The sequence below is a fragment of the Melanaphis sacchari genome, unplaced genomic scaffold (assembly GCF_002803265.2).
Source record: "Melanaphis sacchari strain LSU unplaced genomic scaffold, SCAv2.0 Contig2045_pilon_pilon, whole genome shotgun sequence".
Taxonomy (NCBI): domain Eukaryota; kingdom Metazoa; phylum Arthropoda; class Insecta; order Hemiptera; family Aphididae; genus Melanaphis; species Melanaphis sacchari.
Genome location: NW_020271003.1, coordinates 40517 through 58094, shown reverse-complemented (window position 1 = coordinate 58094; position 17578 = coordinate 40517). Strand labels below are relative to the sequence as shown.

Below are 17578 nucleotides of genomic sequence, written 5' to 3'. Positions count from 1 at the left end.
GAGATCCATGTATATTTATGTATGTCTTTACGTTGGAACATGGTACTTTTGACCACCAAAACCTTTCCTAATGCGAAGTCGATTAGTTTATTACCATTATCGTTGGTGCTGGAATGTAGACTGTAGTTTCCAATAGTCGATTTGTAGCACTCTTCCCTTCCTATTTTTGCATTGAAATCACCTAGTACTAATTTTATATCACCTTTTGACATGCTAAACGTATCTTCTAATGTTGCATAAAACCGCTCTTTTTCTTCTTCATCCTTATCCTCAGTTGGAGCATGCTCAATGATTAATACCATGTCAAAATTGTCTGTTTTAATGGTTAAAGTTGTAATTTTAGGATTTATATCTCTAAACTCCTTTACTGAATGTATAATTGATTCGTGTACAGCAAAACCGGTTCCCAGTTTATGACCTTTTTCGCATTTTCCGTTGAAGATGGTTGTTTGAGACATTTTTGTTGACCCGACATCTTCCCATCTAATTTCTTGAAGTGCTACATACTTCGTTCCATATTTTTCTAATTCCTTGACCAAATCCAAAGCCGCACCTGATTTGTGCAGAGATCGCACATTCCATGTACCCCAAAATTGTTTCGTTTTCCAGTTTCCAGTTGTTTTACCATATACTCTAGTCCGAGGCTTGTTGTATGAGTCCTGAACAAAAAGCTTTTTACAAGGCAGAGTCGTCAACCCTGCGCTCAACCCCCAACCAGGAGGACCAGACTACCCCGACCAATTAAGGTCAGGGTAGGGCTACTGCAGCATACTTATTAAGGTACACTGGGCGATGGGCGCGCCACTTTCCCTACGCCTACCTTTGATATTTACTGTCATCATTTTTAATCAATAATTGAATAATTAAATAATTAATATTTAGTTACTCGGTGGCGGCGCGAAATAAAATTTATAAGTGGGCGAAGTAGACTTAAAGAGGCTATTTTTTAAATTTTTTTAGTAAACATTTAAGTAACAATAGTTGTTTAATAAATATTAAGATTTACAATTTTATTAAACAATAAACTCTAATTATTAACCTTTTATTTGCAAATGTAGTCTTAATATAATTTTATTTATACATAATTATAAAATTAAATACATATTTTTTTTAAATTAATAATACTGTTAGAAGTTTCATTTTTTTTTTTATTTACAAGAAATGGACTTTTCGGCTTTTTACTTCACTAAATCTTTTAAGTATATCTTCGTAATTTAAATTATTTGCAATTTTCGTTTCAATGGACAAAACTGCTAATGCTGAGAGTCTTTCCTGTGTCATCGTATTTTTATCTGCTAGAGGGTGCCACCGGTGTAACTCGGTTTTTGTCTCTAAATCTCTAACTCCCAGGAGTTAGGTCCATACCATATATCCTGTCTTTTAAGTTGGACCAAATTACACGCGGTGTAAAAATTTCATCAGAATCGGTTAAGTGGTTTAGGAGTCCATTGAGGACAAACATTGTGACATGAGATTTATATATATTAAGAAAGATATATACGAGGTCTGTCCCAAAAGTATCCGACCTGACCTTATTTTTTGGCGCTGGGCTTATTCTTCGTCATCCGGTTGGTGGCATCCTTCGAAATAGTCCTCATTTGATTGAACAACACGCTCATATCGATGCTTCCACTTCTTACAGCACTCTTGAAAGTCAGTTTTCGGAATCGCCTTTAGTGCATGTGTCGTATTGGTTTCAACAGTCTCCTTATCATCGAATCGGTGTCCTTTAGGTGGCATTTTTAATCGGGGGAACAGCCAAAAGTCACAAGGAGCTATGTCGGGACTGTATGGAGGCTGACGGAGCTGCGCAACCCCGTGCTTTGATAAACACTGCTGTACATGGTTCGATGAATGCGCTGGAGCATTGTCGTGGTGAAGAAGCCAATCACCGCTTTGCCAAAAATGTGGTCATTTTCTTCTTATTGCATCACGCAATCTTTTTAAAATTTCAACATAGTACTCTTTGTTGATTGTCTGTCCTGCAGGAGCATATTCGTGATACACGACGCCTTCATTATCGAAAAAAACAATCAACATCGACTTGATTTTGCTCCGACTTTGACGTGCTTTTTTTTGGTCGTGGCGAAGAAGCATGCTTCCACTGCAAGGACTGTTGTTTAGTTTCCGGATCATAACCGTAAACCCATAACTCATCACCAGTAATGACCTTTTTGAGAAAATTTTCATCGCTATTGATCATTTCTAGATTGTCCTGAGCGATTTCTAATCGAAGGCTTTTTTGTTGTTCTGAAAGCAGTTTTGGGATGAATTTAGCGCACACGCGAGTCATGCCTAAATCCTCGGTTAAAATTCGGTGAACAGTACTTTTTGGTATCCCAAGGTCATCTTCTAGTTCCCTGGTAGTCAAACAACGATTTTGTTCAATTGCCGCTCGCACACATTCAACATTATCCGATGTTTTTCCCGTCGAAGGTCGACCAGAACGAGGATCACTGGCAACAAACGTGCGGCCATTTTTAAAACGCTTAAACCACTCTTTTATTTGAGTTTTTCCCATACAATCGTCTCCAAAGGCCTTTTGCAACATTTGAATAGTTTCTGTACAAGTTTTTTCAAGATTAAAGCAAAACTTGATGCAAATTCGTTGCTCAATTTTTTCGGTCATTTTTAACGATAACAAAATCCGACGAACGTAAACAAAGCACTGTCAACAAAGACACGCTGCGCATGAACTATACGTCCGGCAGGTATCAGTAAGTAACCAATAGATTCGTGAGGCTTTACTGTTGACGATCTCGTCCAGTAAGGGTCGCTAAAACACTTTGGCGCGAAGATATAAATGTAGGTCGGATAATTTTGGGACAGACCTCGTATAATTATTATGTTTATAATTTTTTTTTTTTACAATAAAATAATTTTATGGGTACAAAAATTTTTGTATAGATACTTTTCCCATATTTTTCTATGGTTAATTATAAATCCCTTTGGAACGCGAGGCCCTTTGAGGTACGAGGTCGTGGGCAATGGCCAACTACTTAAACGGCTTTTTATGTTTGAATTTTGAAAAAAATTGTTAAATTTTAAATTATTTTCTAGTTACAAATATTTATTATAATATATCATAGGCTGACTCTTCGTCTTCGTTAGGATTCGTTTTTCTTATACAATACTGAATTCAAATTTAACACAATCCAGTAGGTATGTAGTGACTCACTTGTAACCTACTGTAAAGCAGAGCGACACCCACTTGGCTACCTTTTTTTACTTATACAGTTAAACTAATTTAAATTTAAAACAATTCGTCTTGAATATCAATACGCTAATTTTATAGAACAATTGTATATAATTTTAAAAAAAAAGTTGTTTAAATCGTACGTTTTCTTGCTGATGTCTGACAATTTTACGATATAATATTATGTAGTTCCATTTTGCGCAAAATACGATAGTAATAAGAATATGATTTATAACATCGAAAAATTAAATAATATTATTCTCGTATTGACGTATTTGGCTATTTATAACCCGTGTGCGGCTACGATAAATAACTAGTTTTGACCTATGGTGTGATACGGTTACTTAGGTAGCAGGTCACATCCCCGTCTCTGTTTCCCCGTCATACATTTCCCCGTCGGACATTTCCCCGTCGGACATTTCCCCGTCCGGTTAATTTCCTCGTCAGACATATCCCCGTTCAATTCAAAAAAGCAAGTTTTTAATACGTTTCATGTAAGTATAGAAATTAAAATCTAAAAGTTTTAAGTGCATTTTTTTCAATTTTTTTAATTTTATTGCAATTTTGTTGAATTTATTCATTTATACAATTATTTTAGCTAAAGTCGACACTCGACAGTCGTATATAATATAAGATATTAATATGATATATCAACTCGATAGGTAATTCAATACAATACAAAATAATTTGTTAAATGTGCCCGTTTGACTGTATAATCTATATCTATATCTGTAGATTATATACAATAAGTAATATTGTCATACTGTAGATTAGATATACATCTATAAGGAAAGTGATAATTTCGTTTACCGTAGTACGTTAGTTTTATCGGTCTTAATTAAGATAAATGCAACTGAGAAGATATAAATGGCAAATTGGTAGGTACCTATACGTATTAATATAGACAATAATCAGTCTTTCGACATTTGACAACCGTCGCGCATCGTTCTTATAATATAATATTTGCCATTTGATCACCTATAATTTGATTGTGTATTACGTATTACCTATAGTAATTAATTTATAATTTTATTTTTTTCAAATTGAATTTTTAATTTTCTGTTAAATAAATCTATTCAATATCCATTATGGTTTTAGAGTACGTTAAAAGTTCTAAAAGAAAAGATTTATTAGTGTTTGTAGGATATCTATTTGAAAAAGATTATACAAAAAATGGTAAGACGTATTGGAAATGTACAAAATACAATACCGATAAGTGTCTTGGACGAGCACACACTAAAGATGATGCAGTTGTACACCATAAAGATGAACACAATCACATACCAAATGCAGCAGAAATTGGTGCTAAGAAACTTATACAAAAAGTAAAGGAAACGGCAACTAGTCAAATTGAAGCTACACCGCATCAAGTAATTTCTCAAATCCCATCTTCATCTCAAGCAATATGTGCTGCTTTACCATCAGTGCCAGCTATGAAAAAAATTGTACAAAGAATCAGACGTCGAGAAAATGCTCCTCCATCAAATCCTTTAACTCTAGCAGAGTTGATTCTTATTGAACCATATACACATACACTAAATAATGATCCATTCATTCTTTATGACAGTGGTGTGGGAAATGATAATCGGATTTTATTATTTTCCACGGACAAAAATTTGAAAATATTAGCATCCGAACAATGTCACTGGTTTATTGATGGTACATTTAAATCATCCCCGCACCTATTTACTCAGCTTCTTACGATACATACTATAAAATTTAACACAGTTTTACCGTTGGTGTTTGCGCTTCTCCCAAATAAAACAAAAGCTAGTTATGATCGAGTAGCAAGAGAACTCTTAAATTTAAATAAAAACCTACAACCAGCAACTATTATGACCGACTTTGAACCAGCATTATTTGGTGCATTTTCTGATATTTTTACTAACACCAAAATTAGAGGCTGTTTTTTTCACTTTGGGCAGTGTATATGGCGAAAAATACAAACTATGTCTGATATTCGTGAAAAATATATTTCAGATGCAGATTTTGCTTTAAACATAAAACAATTAATGGCATTAGCTTTTATTCCAGTACGTGATGTCGAAGACACATTTGACGAACTAATGTCACAAAGTTTTTTTGTAGAACACGAAGAACTTTTGCGTCCACTAACTGATTATTTTGAAGATACGTGGATCGGTAGACCAACAAGACGAAGAATCCGTCGGCCACCTACATTTAGTCTAGATTTGTGGAACCAATATGACGCGACACTTGAAGGATTACCTAAAACAAACAACTCAGTCGAAGGTTGGCATAAAGCTTTTTCTTCTTTGTTAGCTGCAACTCACCCAACTATATGGCGATTAATTGATACCCTTAAAAAAGAACAAGGATTAACTGAAATAAAAATTAACCAGTTGATGGTTGGTCAAGAACCACCAGCTAAAAGAAAAAAATACCGAGAAGTAGCTACACGGATAGAAAACATTGTAGCTACTTACAATGATTGCGATAAAAAAGAATATTTAATTGGAATAGCACATAATTTAGAGATGCAAAAATAAAAAAATATTTCACATCAGCTCAATAGTACACTCAAAAGTATTATAATATAAATAAACAGACATAACTTTTTTAAGTTTTATTAGTTTTAAATTTTTTATTGATTAAGCCGATTAGGGGAAAAAAGTAATAATTAAAAATAAAAGTAAATTACAATGATTGCGTGTGTGAAAAGTGAATTGGACGGGGAAATGTCCGACGGGAAAATGAGTCTGACGGAGAAATGTTGGACGGGGAAACGGTGACGGGGAAATATCCGACGGGGAAATATAAGACGGGGATGTGACCATAAACCGGTTACTTATGCAAGCGGGGTGGCGGAAGAAGTACTATTTCAGAACGCTGCACTATAATCGCTTTAGCAGCACATGACGACGGCAAATTCATAATTTTTTTGCCAAAACATGCTTTCGTACTTCCAATAGTACCCAGGCCTCGTTGATCGTAGAAACATGATTTTGTCATCATAATAATCAGGAGAAGTTGTTCTAAATATTCTTGGAACAGATTTTTTATATCTAAATTTACCGATTTTATATATTTTTTTAAAAAAATGAAAAATTTTCCAAACTTCAAACACAAATAAAATTGGTTAGAAAAAATATTTTAAAATTCAGAAAGCATGTTTTACGGTCGATTTTTTTCTACTGTGACGGCCTCTTAAGAATTGGAAATCTCCAAGGTCTGACATACTTATTATGGCGCAACTAAGGGGGTGCTTAAAAAACCACCAAAAATTTAAAAATCATGAAAAAAATGTTTTTTTTTTTTTTTGTATTTGACGTTTATTAGGAGAAACACAATTGATTGTGATAATTATAGTTATATCATATATTAGGTACCTATGTAAAATATACAATTATTGTAGAATTATAAATATAATTATTATATATTATAATATAATATTATATATTTATATCGTTGCAATCATAGATAGGTAATACCATTGATTATAGAATAGACAGATAGACAATGGTATAGGAATTTTCGGTGACTAAAATTTTATTTATAATAGCTGCCAATAGGTAGCGTTGTATGAATTAATATTATATTATTAATACTGAGTACTAACGGCAAATAGTAATAACATAATCTTAGACCGGTTTTTGGCAATGACAGAAAGAGCGATAAGCTTATAAATTACTTTATCGTAGATAAATGATATTTTCCGTACATCGCACTATTACCACAATATTGTAAAATTATTATTAGTTATTACGTTGTGTAAGTTGTGTTGTACGCGACCAAAAAGTCGAAAAATACGAAAAATTAATTTATTTTGCAACACTATGATTCAGTAAAATCTGCTTTGTAAAAAAGTATTGTATTACAATTTACATTATACACTACACAAGATTTACCAAATTTTAACAATACAGCAAATTTTTATCCATATCATAGTTTTATTACTTAGTGGTTTTTTATAAAATAAAATAAATTATTTTATGTTCAAATTTTCAAAGAATAAAATCGCAACAACGTAAATAATATAATTAATTAAATATTATTATTATTTATAAATAAAATAATGCAGTTGTATTTTAATATTGAGTGTACATATTAAATATGTTATATCAGATATCGGATATGCGATATGAAATAATATATTCTATTTTTAGAACGACAACTATTGTACCCTCGCACTTCCTCACTTTACTATGATAGTGGTACCACCACCTTGAATCTGGACACCCTCCGCTATGCTTACCTACCTATGAGAGGGTACACCACCTTTGCATCACTTCTATACTAGCGCTTACCTACCGGTTGCATCATAAACTAACCACTACACTAGCGCGTTTAGCGGTTGCATCATTTTCTGCACTAGCGCTCCATAGTGACTGCATCATATGAATGGTCACCAAATATTAACATTACATTGTCTATATGTCTATTCTATAATCAATGGTAATACATTCTTCAATCAGCAGTAATTTTAATGTAATTTAAAGATATAAAGGTTTTAGGTAACAGACAAGTGATAAATTGATAAACCCAGTAGTTTATTTATAGAATATTGTCACTTTGTAGTTAATTCGATCAGTCTAAAATATTGTTCAGGTTTTCCACCGCTCTGTGCATTTGATATTTGTTTATTAGAAATATTTAGTGTACTCGCATTACGTTACCTAATCATTGTCATTGTCTAAACCAATGTGTACGGTTTTAATAAAAAATTCGTTTATTCATTTTCTTATATTATTAATGTGAACTGTGAAGTGTGTTAATTATTTTAAGTTTCAAAATATTTAATATTTTTAATATGAATAAAAAAAAAAAAAAAACAAAAAAAAATATAATCACTCTACAGAAGATGAAAATATTGATGATCCTGGATCCTCTAGTCAAAGTTCATATAGTGAATTGAATTCAAATATTGTAGTAGCAATTCCAGGTATGTATTGTTGCGTGCCAATATCAGATCCAGATCCAGGGTGTTATTAAAATGAAATTTACAACTCTTAAATACAATAATGTTTTATTCTGTATAAATGAAATACATGTAACTGTTACAAAAAGTGGCTGAGTGTCGTGAAGTTGCTCAGGTCTTCGTAGCTCTGGTACATCTGCCCCTGTTGGTCTTCGAACTCCCTTATATACAAGAAAATCTCTTGTTGTTGTAATCGTCAACCTTCCAATTTAGATTAGTTCTTGGAATTGTTTTCACATTTGAAACAACAATCTCCAGGATGTTATCGTCCTTACTGGCAAAACGACCTCGCCTAACAACTACTATTTTGATTTATTATGATGTTTTTACAAAATATGAATCTAATATTTCGTATACATTATAATTATTAGATCACATATATAATGATATTACTATTGCTAACACCTATAGCAATATTACACATTGTATTATATATTAGCATATCTCGTAGCTCATAAACATTATATTATGATATATTTATATTATTAGTATATCTCGTAGCCCATAACACCTCCCCACAAAAAAAAAAGGTTTATGTATGCAAGACAGAAATCTTTACAATTTATATGTATGCAGTTACACTTCATTTACATCAATTATTTAATAAAAAATATGTTAGTAACATAAAATTTAAATCAATCAATTATGTAATAAAATTTGTTAGTTATATTCCTTATAAAAAAATAAAAATCCTTCACCTTAATAATTATTACATATATAAGTCTGTGAACAATTAATGTTATTACACATGTATGTTACATTTAATATTTTTGTATTTTCCTAAATAATAACTGCATATTATATCCTAATTTCCATTTAATAACTCTCAAATTATATTTATATATATTTTTTTTTTAATTTCATATTTACATATATACGCATATTATTAATTATTCCTCAAGAAAAAAAAAATATCACTCTTACTCAGTGGCGCAACTACAATTTTTGGTGCCCTAGTGTAAAAAATTGGATAGTGCCCTATCAGTGATATTAATATCACAGTCTTTTTATTTAAAGTTTTTATCAAAATTTTGATTAAATTTTATTTTCAATAGACTTATAGAAAATATTCGATAACTGTTTTGACTGTATATATGAATTTATATACATATTTTCTATGTTATGAAAGAAAAATATTTTTACCTTTTTAATTCAACAAATCTCAGTATATAATATATATATTAGTATATTAAACATAAATGATATTCCTTACATAACTTAGTAAACAATTAAATAAATACAAATCTTTTGATAAAATTAAAATCAATGCTCTGGAAGTACTGTAATAATTTAATATGTTTAGGAGAAAAATTTAAGAAGCATTTAAAATTCCTGTTAATTAAAATTATTAACAAATTATTTCACAAAAAGACATTATTTAAATAGCTTATAAATAATAACACCAAAAACATTATAATTATATTTCAAAAAAAAAAAAAATCAACTAAACTTGACTTTTCTAACTTTTATGTTGGCAAAGTTATCTATTAATTTATTTATATCTAAGTTTTGAGTTTTATTTTTTTCAATATTTAAAATTGTAATGTTTGACAATCGGTCTGGATTCATTGAATTTTTTAAGTAGTTTTTTATAAGCTTCAGTTTAGAGAACGACCTTTCCGCTGATGCAACTGTTACAGGTAATGTGAGGTAAATAAAAGTTGCGCTTAAAATATCACAATATGATGTACTATAATCATGTTTTAAAATGTATAATGTTAATTGTTCAATATTTTTCACTTCAGAAATATTAATTAATTCTCTCATTGAGAGCAATTGTCGAGTTAAATCTGAAGTTATATCATTTTTATATAATTGAACAAAATCATATGACGCTTTTATTAAGTCATCTTCAGATAAATTAACTAATGTAATTGGTTTTAAAAAATCAAAGTTTTCAGTTATTTCTTTCAATACATTAAATCTATTAGAAAGTTGAAAAATCACAGTATCAATTACTGGTAAAAAAACTCGAATCTGTTGTACATTTAATCTTCGATCACCGTCAACTTCATCAAAATGTCGAATGGCAAATTTAGAACGAACTTCATGGTAATCTTTTGAAATTCTCCACTTATCACACATATTATGACTTGTTAGTATTAAATCATCATACTCATTTCTTAAATTTTGAATAATACAATTAGCCTCATATAAATTTTGACAAGCATTGTGTAAATTTGTATTTTTACGTTGAAGAGACTGTGAAACTCCATATAATGGCCTTAAAATATTTTCCCATAAGCATAACAACAAAATAAATTCAATATTTTCTAATTTTTTTTTTAGAGTATTTGCAATATTTCTTTCTTCTCTTTTTAAACTTGTTAAAGAAATATTGCTTAAAGATTTTAAAACATCAATAAATCTTACTTTTAAGGCATATACAGACACGTGGCGTGATTCCCAACGGGTGGAGCAAACTTTTTTTAGGACTATTTGTTTAATTTTACTTGCTTTGTCTTCACCAAAAGCTAAAGTTGCCCATCTTGGTGCACTTGAACTGAAGAAATTGAAGACAGCTTGAACAGTATCAAAAAAAAAACTGTACTTTTTGGTTGCTCTTAACAGCATCTGATATTACCAAGTTAAGATTGTGTGCACAACAGTGTATATAAGATGCAGTTGGAACTTTATCTTTAATTCGTTTTTGTAAGCCAGAGTATAATCCTTTCATTACAGCTGCTCCATCGTAACCCTGTCCTCTACACATATTGATATCTAACCCTAAATCTAATATTACATTTGTAATTAATTGTTCATAATTATTGGCTCCATGTTCTTGGATACAAAAAAAACCCAAAAATGATTCTTCAATAGTTAAGTTCCTAGTTTCATAATCAAGTATCACATACCGAATCACTATACTAACTTGGTCAGTTTTGGTGATATCCAAGGTAGAATCCATAATAATTGAAAACCATTGAGATCTTTTAATATCTTCACATAGTAAATTTCTAGTACTTGAAGCCAGTATATCAATTAGTTCGTTTTGTATTTTCCAACTAAGGTATTTATTTTTCTTTTTCTCATCATTTAAAAGTTCACTTATAATCGGATCAAATTCAGCCAAAAGATAAACCATTTGTAGAAAGTTTCCTAAATGATACAAAGTTATTATAATATATCCATATAATACACATAAATAATTTTAAATTTGTATCAAAGATTAATTTCACTGAAGTTTTTATTTTTTTCTCATTATTTAAAATAAAATAAAGTATAAATAAAAACTTACTAGGACTTGATAATTTCCCTTGGTTATCTTTATGTTCATGGCCTCTTAAGAGGACGTCTCACACCCGTATTTCGAGCGTCGAAAAAGCCTTTGCAAGAATTAGAACCACTCAAGGTACATTAACTTTAGGAAAACAAAAATTTTACACAACTTAAAAAATAATATTATCTGTGTTCTCTCAGAGAGTTTTTTTTAATTACGTAAAAAATGAGTAAGTTATAAGCTTATAAATATTGGACATTTTTGTACATTTTCAAAAAATTATATAAAATCGTCAAAGTAAGATATTTAAAAAAACTCTCTGAGAGAACACAGGTAATTTTGTCCTTTATATTGTGTTGAAATTTGGTGTTCTTAACATTACTATAGGGTTCAGGGTTCTTATTCCCGCAAAACAAGTTTAATGAACAAAATTATAGTGGGTATATGAATTTTGACGTAGCATGTGCTGCCACAACCGTGCAGTGGATAAAATCATCATTCATGATATCTACTTCATACTTGTACGGTGGTAAGCAGCGTGCTATCTGCGGGCTGCTAAATGCTAATGACTATTTCATTCTAGTTTTCCAAGAATACGGCGGCATAATTTAATTTTATTGTTGAAATTATATGCATTCCATATAAATATATATATAAACAACTTTTTCTAATAATTAATAAATAACTACATTATTGAATGTACCCAATAATGTACATTTACTATACAATATACTGTTAGTCTATATATATTATAATATGAAGTCCAAAAATAAAAATCTTTTGACATGGGTACTTTAAATAGTGTACAGAAAATACAAAAATATAAAATATTATACTTCTTAGACCTTAGTTATTAGTCTACTGTCTAGCGCTATTATACTCGAGTCTAGTGGCAAAGCGGTAGTTAACTTTATACTTACTAGTTACATTAGTAATCAGCTATTTTTTTTGGTGCAGTGATACAATTTAATTTGCATTTTGCAAATAATTATTATTATTTTTTAAAAATTAAAACATGGTACCAAAAAAAAATCGTGCTCAAAAACAAGAGTACAAAAAAAAAACTATGGCACTCCGAATGAAGAATCTTAGATTAAAAAAACGTGGTACAAATTTAAAGTAAGTAACAATACATACAATATTTTTAAATTTATATGAACTCACATAAATACGGTAGGTACTTATGAATTTTTTATTTTAATATGCTTAATATAGACATCGTCTAGTGAAATATTACAAAATCAAACTAATATTGTTGTTTTTGGGTAAGGTCAATTTATTTTAATCATCAATGCTATTATTTTCAAAACTAGTGAATTATAAACATTAAAAAATATACTTGATAAAAAGCTAAAAAAAATTGATACATTGATAAATGTATTGATTTTACAATAATGTGTGTTTTTTTTTTGTTTTTTTTTTTTTTGTTTTTGTGTCTGTGTACAGCATAACTAGTCGAAAAAATGCTCCAATTTCAAACAATGGGGGTGGTTTCCGATGCAAAAGTGAATATCCTTGGTGCATTATAGAGGTAAAAAGTTAACATTTTCCAACAGTTTTCAAAAAAATCGAGAAAAACAAAAAAAAATGACGGAAAAACGGCAATTTTTACGCAAAACCAGTTTTCGACCAAATCGATTTTTTTTTATGGTTGTAATTCAAAAACACTGAAAATACTTGAAATTTTCACCAAATGTTAATGTCAGTGGTATCCGTATATAGTTAAATTTTCAAAAAATTTTGACTTTTTTTGAGTTATTTATAGACCACTGAAATTTTCGATTATTTTGAGAAATTTTTTTTAAAGTGTCGATAAAAAATTTTTGGATGACCAAAAAGTTTTGAAAATTTAATACAAGGTTCCTTATGAGTTGTTTTTAATGTAGCTAAAAAAAAATTAAAAATCGTTAGTCACAATTTTTTTTTATAAGCGTTTTTAGTTCATATCCTAGGCTGACAAATCATCTTCGTTCAGAATCGTTTTTCGTATACAATGATAACTATCATTGGATTTAAATTTAACACTCCTATAATATATAATAATGATCCATACGGCACCTAATGTACAGCAGAGCGGTACTCACTTGCCCACTTTTTATATGGTAATAATTCAAAAACCACTGTAAATACTTGAAATCTATAAACAGTCAGTCAATTTTTTAAAATATTCTGACTTTTTTTAAGTTACCTATTTATAGACTATAGAAATTTTCGATTGTTATGAGAATTTTTTTTGAAGTGTCGATAAAAAAATTTTTTCTGCCAAAAAAGGTCTTCAAAAAAATTTAAAATAAGGTATCTTATAAGTTCTACTTATCATAATTAAAAAAAAAACAAAAATTATCAATCACAATATTTCTTTTATATAATAGTGATTCAACTGATCAGCCGATTGAAAACAATGTACCATTAGATGATATCTTAGACGACTCTGGTATTGCAGATAATAGTTTATGTGAGTCGATTACAAATTCGAGTTCATTAGAATGTTCTACGTCAACAAGGTTATTATGAATAATGATTTTTAATAATGAATCATTTATATTTTAATTTTATTTCAATAGTTTAATCTAATATTACTATAGGGCAGTGAAGTTATGTTTATTTTTTCATTACGTGAGCTTGTTTCTTTACTCTGACACGTTAAAAACTCACTATAATATTGTTCTCCAATGTACCTACTAGTTTTTCTATAAGCAAGTAAAAAATTAATTGTTTATTTAAATTTTTTGAATGCAATAAATTGAATGTGTTTTTCGATCAAACAACTTCACTACCCTTGATATAAATTGAATTATAATAATTGCTATAGCACTACTGATATTGTTTCACCAATTTTAACAAATTTGATAGTCACATACGAAAATAAAGAGGATAGCATAAGTGGATCTAATAAACAGACTAACCATTTAGTTGAAAATAATAAGTACGTTTTATTTACGAATATTTTTATTTTATTATTAGAGGTTATTATACCTTTTATTAAAAGTAATATTTAACTATTACTGATTTTATACTTTTATATAGTATTGGAGGTCGAAGAATTGCAGATATTATGTATATATTTGATCAAATTAGAAGCAGTGACCACGGTGGAGGTTTAGGTTGTACTTTTATTGATTGCGAATATTTAAAAGAAATTCGTTCTGGGTACGCTTCAACGTGGATTTTTAAGTGTAAAATGTGCTCCATTAAAATTATAATAAATTCGGAAAAAAATTGCGACTACATACCAATAAACCAAGCAGCTACTAATGCAAGCATTGGAATTGGAATTGGCTATTCACAGTTAAAAGAATTTTCTGCTATTTTGGATATACCAGCATTTTGTAGTAATACTTATGAGTCGCATTTTTCTAAAATCAGTAAAGTCATTGAAGAATCTGCTTGGGAACAAATGCAACTTGCTGGTATTGAGGAAAAGCGATTGGCATTAGAAGCTGGAGATATTGATTCGGATGGAATTCCTATGTGTCCAGTAGTTGCCGATGGTCAATGGGGAAAACGCAGTTATAAAACGAAATACGATGCGTTATCGGGAGCAGTAAGCTAAAATAACTAATTAATTTATTAATTAATCATCCAATTAGATTTATACTTTTTTAATAAAATTATATTTTTAACTTCATATTCTAACACAAAATATTTGTTTTTAAAGGCTACGATTATAGGGTTTCGTTCAAACAAAATTTTATTTGTTGGGATAAGAAACCGTTACTGCTGTATATGTGAGAGATCAAGTACATTAAAATTAAAGGCTAACGAACATAATTGTTTTTTAAACTGGCGTAAAAGTGCAACAGGAATGGAAGCAGACGGTATAGCAGAAGGATTTGCCAAAAGTGTAGAAATGCATGGGTTAAAATATAGTAGATTAATTGGTATTATTATTTTTCCTTAAATTTAAATAGTCAATATCATAAGGCATAAACAATACTTAAAATTATAGGAGATGGTGATAGCAGTGTAATCAAACGCCTGAATGAAATAGTTCCATATGGACCTCACAAGCTTGTAAAAAAAATTGAATGCCGAAATCACTTGTTAAGAAACTACAGCACTAAAATAATGCAAATCACCAAAAATTGTAAATATCCTGTACTATTGAGAAAATTTTTAAGTTCAAATATAACAAAATTCAGTATGGCAATTAGGATGGCAATAAAATATCGCAAAGAGTTATTAGAAACAGAATCACAAAAGATAAAAGGTATACCACTTTTTTTTTTTATATAAATTTTAGAATATAAATTAACAATTTTTTTTACTTTAATAAAAAAAAGAATTTAAAGAAGACATACTGAATAGTCCTTACCACATTTTGGGACAGCATGAAAAATGTGCAGCTTATTTTTGTAAAAAAAATAATACTGAAGAAAATCGTGTCCCAGAAGCAGAAAAGTGCGGCCTAATGAGTGAAATATCGATAATAATAAAACGAGTAGTTGACCATGCAAGCAGTCTTATCCTTGATGTTACCAATAATGTGTGCGAGCAATTTAATAGTGTGGTAAATAAATATATTGGTGGAAAGAGAATAAATTTTTCATTAAAACAGTCGTACAGTACGAGAATAAGAGCTGCAATCATTTCATTTAACTCAGGAGGTTATTTTTTAAGAGCGATTCACAAAAATATTATGAAAAAAAGTCCAGGTAATGAATTAAAATTGTTTCGTGTTTTTTCCAAATGACAAATTCATAAAACAAATAGTCATGTGTTTTTCATTATGTTTTATTATTATATGTTTCATTGTGTTTAAAATTATTATTTATATATTACATCATTTTTGATTATAGGCGTGGTAGGAAAAAAATTTTTAGCAATGAAAAATAAAAAAAATGTGTACTGTATCAAAAGAAAACTTCAATTTCCAACGCGCCGTGTGAAAAAAACCAAATGTACCGGTCCTGATGAATTTTATGGCCTTGCAGAACCTTTAGCAGCAGAAGAAAGGATGACCACACAGCTCATGATAGAAAAAAAACAACAATTTATTAAAAATTTAACGTTGACACAAAAAGAAAGTGAAGTATTAGAGCTAGAGACACGAGACCAAAGTTGTAATCAAAAATGGTATTCTGAAAGGCGAAATCGATTAACAGCGTCCAATTTCGGAAAAATTATTAAAATGAGACCCACAACATCGTGTAGGAACATAGTTTATGAATTACTATATAATTCATCTACTTTTAATAGCAAAGAGCCAGTACAATGCAGGTATGGAAAAAGTATGGAAAAGTTGGCTATTGAAAAATTTGAAGAAGTAACAAATTTAAAAGTAAACCATTGCGGGTTGTTTATAGACAATATATTGCCATATCTAGGAGCATCGCCAGGTAGATAAATTTAATTTAATTTATATTTAATTTAAAAAATGTAATTTATTTCAGATGGAATTATAGATGATAACACAATTTTAGAAATTAAATCACCTTATTCTGCTAAAGATTGTACCAGTTTACAAGAGGCTATTCACACTGGAAAGGTATAAAAATTATACCTATTTAATTTTGTAAATTTATACTGTATCATAATAATATCTATAAGCAACTATATTATTAAATTATTTTATAGATAACATATTTAACTCAAAATGAAAATGGGCAAATATTATTAAAAAAAGACCACAACTATTTTTATCAAATTATCGGTCAGTTGTATGTAACAAAAAAACATTATTGTTATTTTGTAGTATTTACAAAACAATGGATACATATTGAGAAAATAAAATATGATCTTAACTTTTGGCATGCAAATATGGAACAAAAATTAAAAAAGTAAAGATATTATACATAAATTATTTAAATAATAATTCATAATTTATATTTTTAATTAACATTAATTCTTTGTTTAATAACAAAATAATTAAATTTTATATTTTAGATTTTACTGCGAATGTATTTTGCCAGAAATCATAGACCCGCAATATGGAAAAAGAATGTCAAAAAGTGATATAATTGAACCGGATTTTATTATAAAAGCACAAAACAAAAAATTGTCTAATGTTAAAAATATAAAACAACGTCGTACATAACCCGAACTATATTAAAAATGTTTTAGTTTTAAAATACCCAAGTGTCTTTTTAGTATTAAATTTGGTAGTGTTTTAATTAATTAATTATCAATATCGTTATAATTTTTAAGTTCTGACTGTTCAGTTAAAACTTTTTTATTGTGTTATTAGGGTTATTACTTATTATAGATAGGTACCTTGCATTAA

The 17578-nt window shown here is 29.3% G+C and overlaps 3 protein-coding genes across 3 annotated transcripts; 2 read left to right on the top strand and 1 right to left on the bottom strand.

Annotated features, from left to right (window-relative positions):
• Positions 1–2017: 2017 nt before the first annotated feature.
• Positions 2018–2629, bottom strand: LOC112593430 (protein GVQW3-like). The gene has a single exon (XM_025337823.1). The coding sequence runs from the start codon at positions 2627–2629 to the stop codon at positions 2018–2020; it is 612 nt and encodes a 203-aa protein (XP_025193608.1).
• A 1655-nt stretch (positions 2630–4284) lies between these two features.
• LOC112593429 lies at positions 4285–5706 on the top strand. The gene has a single exon (XM_025337822.1). It carries the CDS (start codon positions 4285–4287, stop codon positions 5704–5706), a length of 1422 nt encoding a protein of 473 aa, XP_025193607.1.
• A 9454-nt stretch (positions 5707–15160) lies between these two features.
• Positions 15161–17347, top strand: LOC112593424 (the record flags this gene model as incomplete). The annotated part of the gene is made up of 7 exons (XM_025337817.1): positions 15161–15236; positions 15305–15565; positions 15639–16010; positions 16155–16694; positions 16749–16843; positions 16933–17135; positions 17242–17347. Coding segments are annotated over exons 1-7 (1653 nt in total), but the record flags the coding sequence as incomplete, so codon positions are not given.
• Between the last annotated feature and the right edge of the window lie 231 nt (positions 17348–17578).

Coding starts and splice junctions, on each gene's coding strand:
- LOC112593429 (XM_025337822.1), top strand. CDS start 4,285: ATGGTTTTAGAGTACGTTAAAAGTTCTAAAAGAAAAGATTTATTAGTG.
- LOC112593430 (XM_025337823.1), bottom strand. CDS start 2,629: ATGACCGAAAAAATTGAGCAACGAATTTGCATCAAGTTTTGCTTTAAT.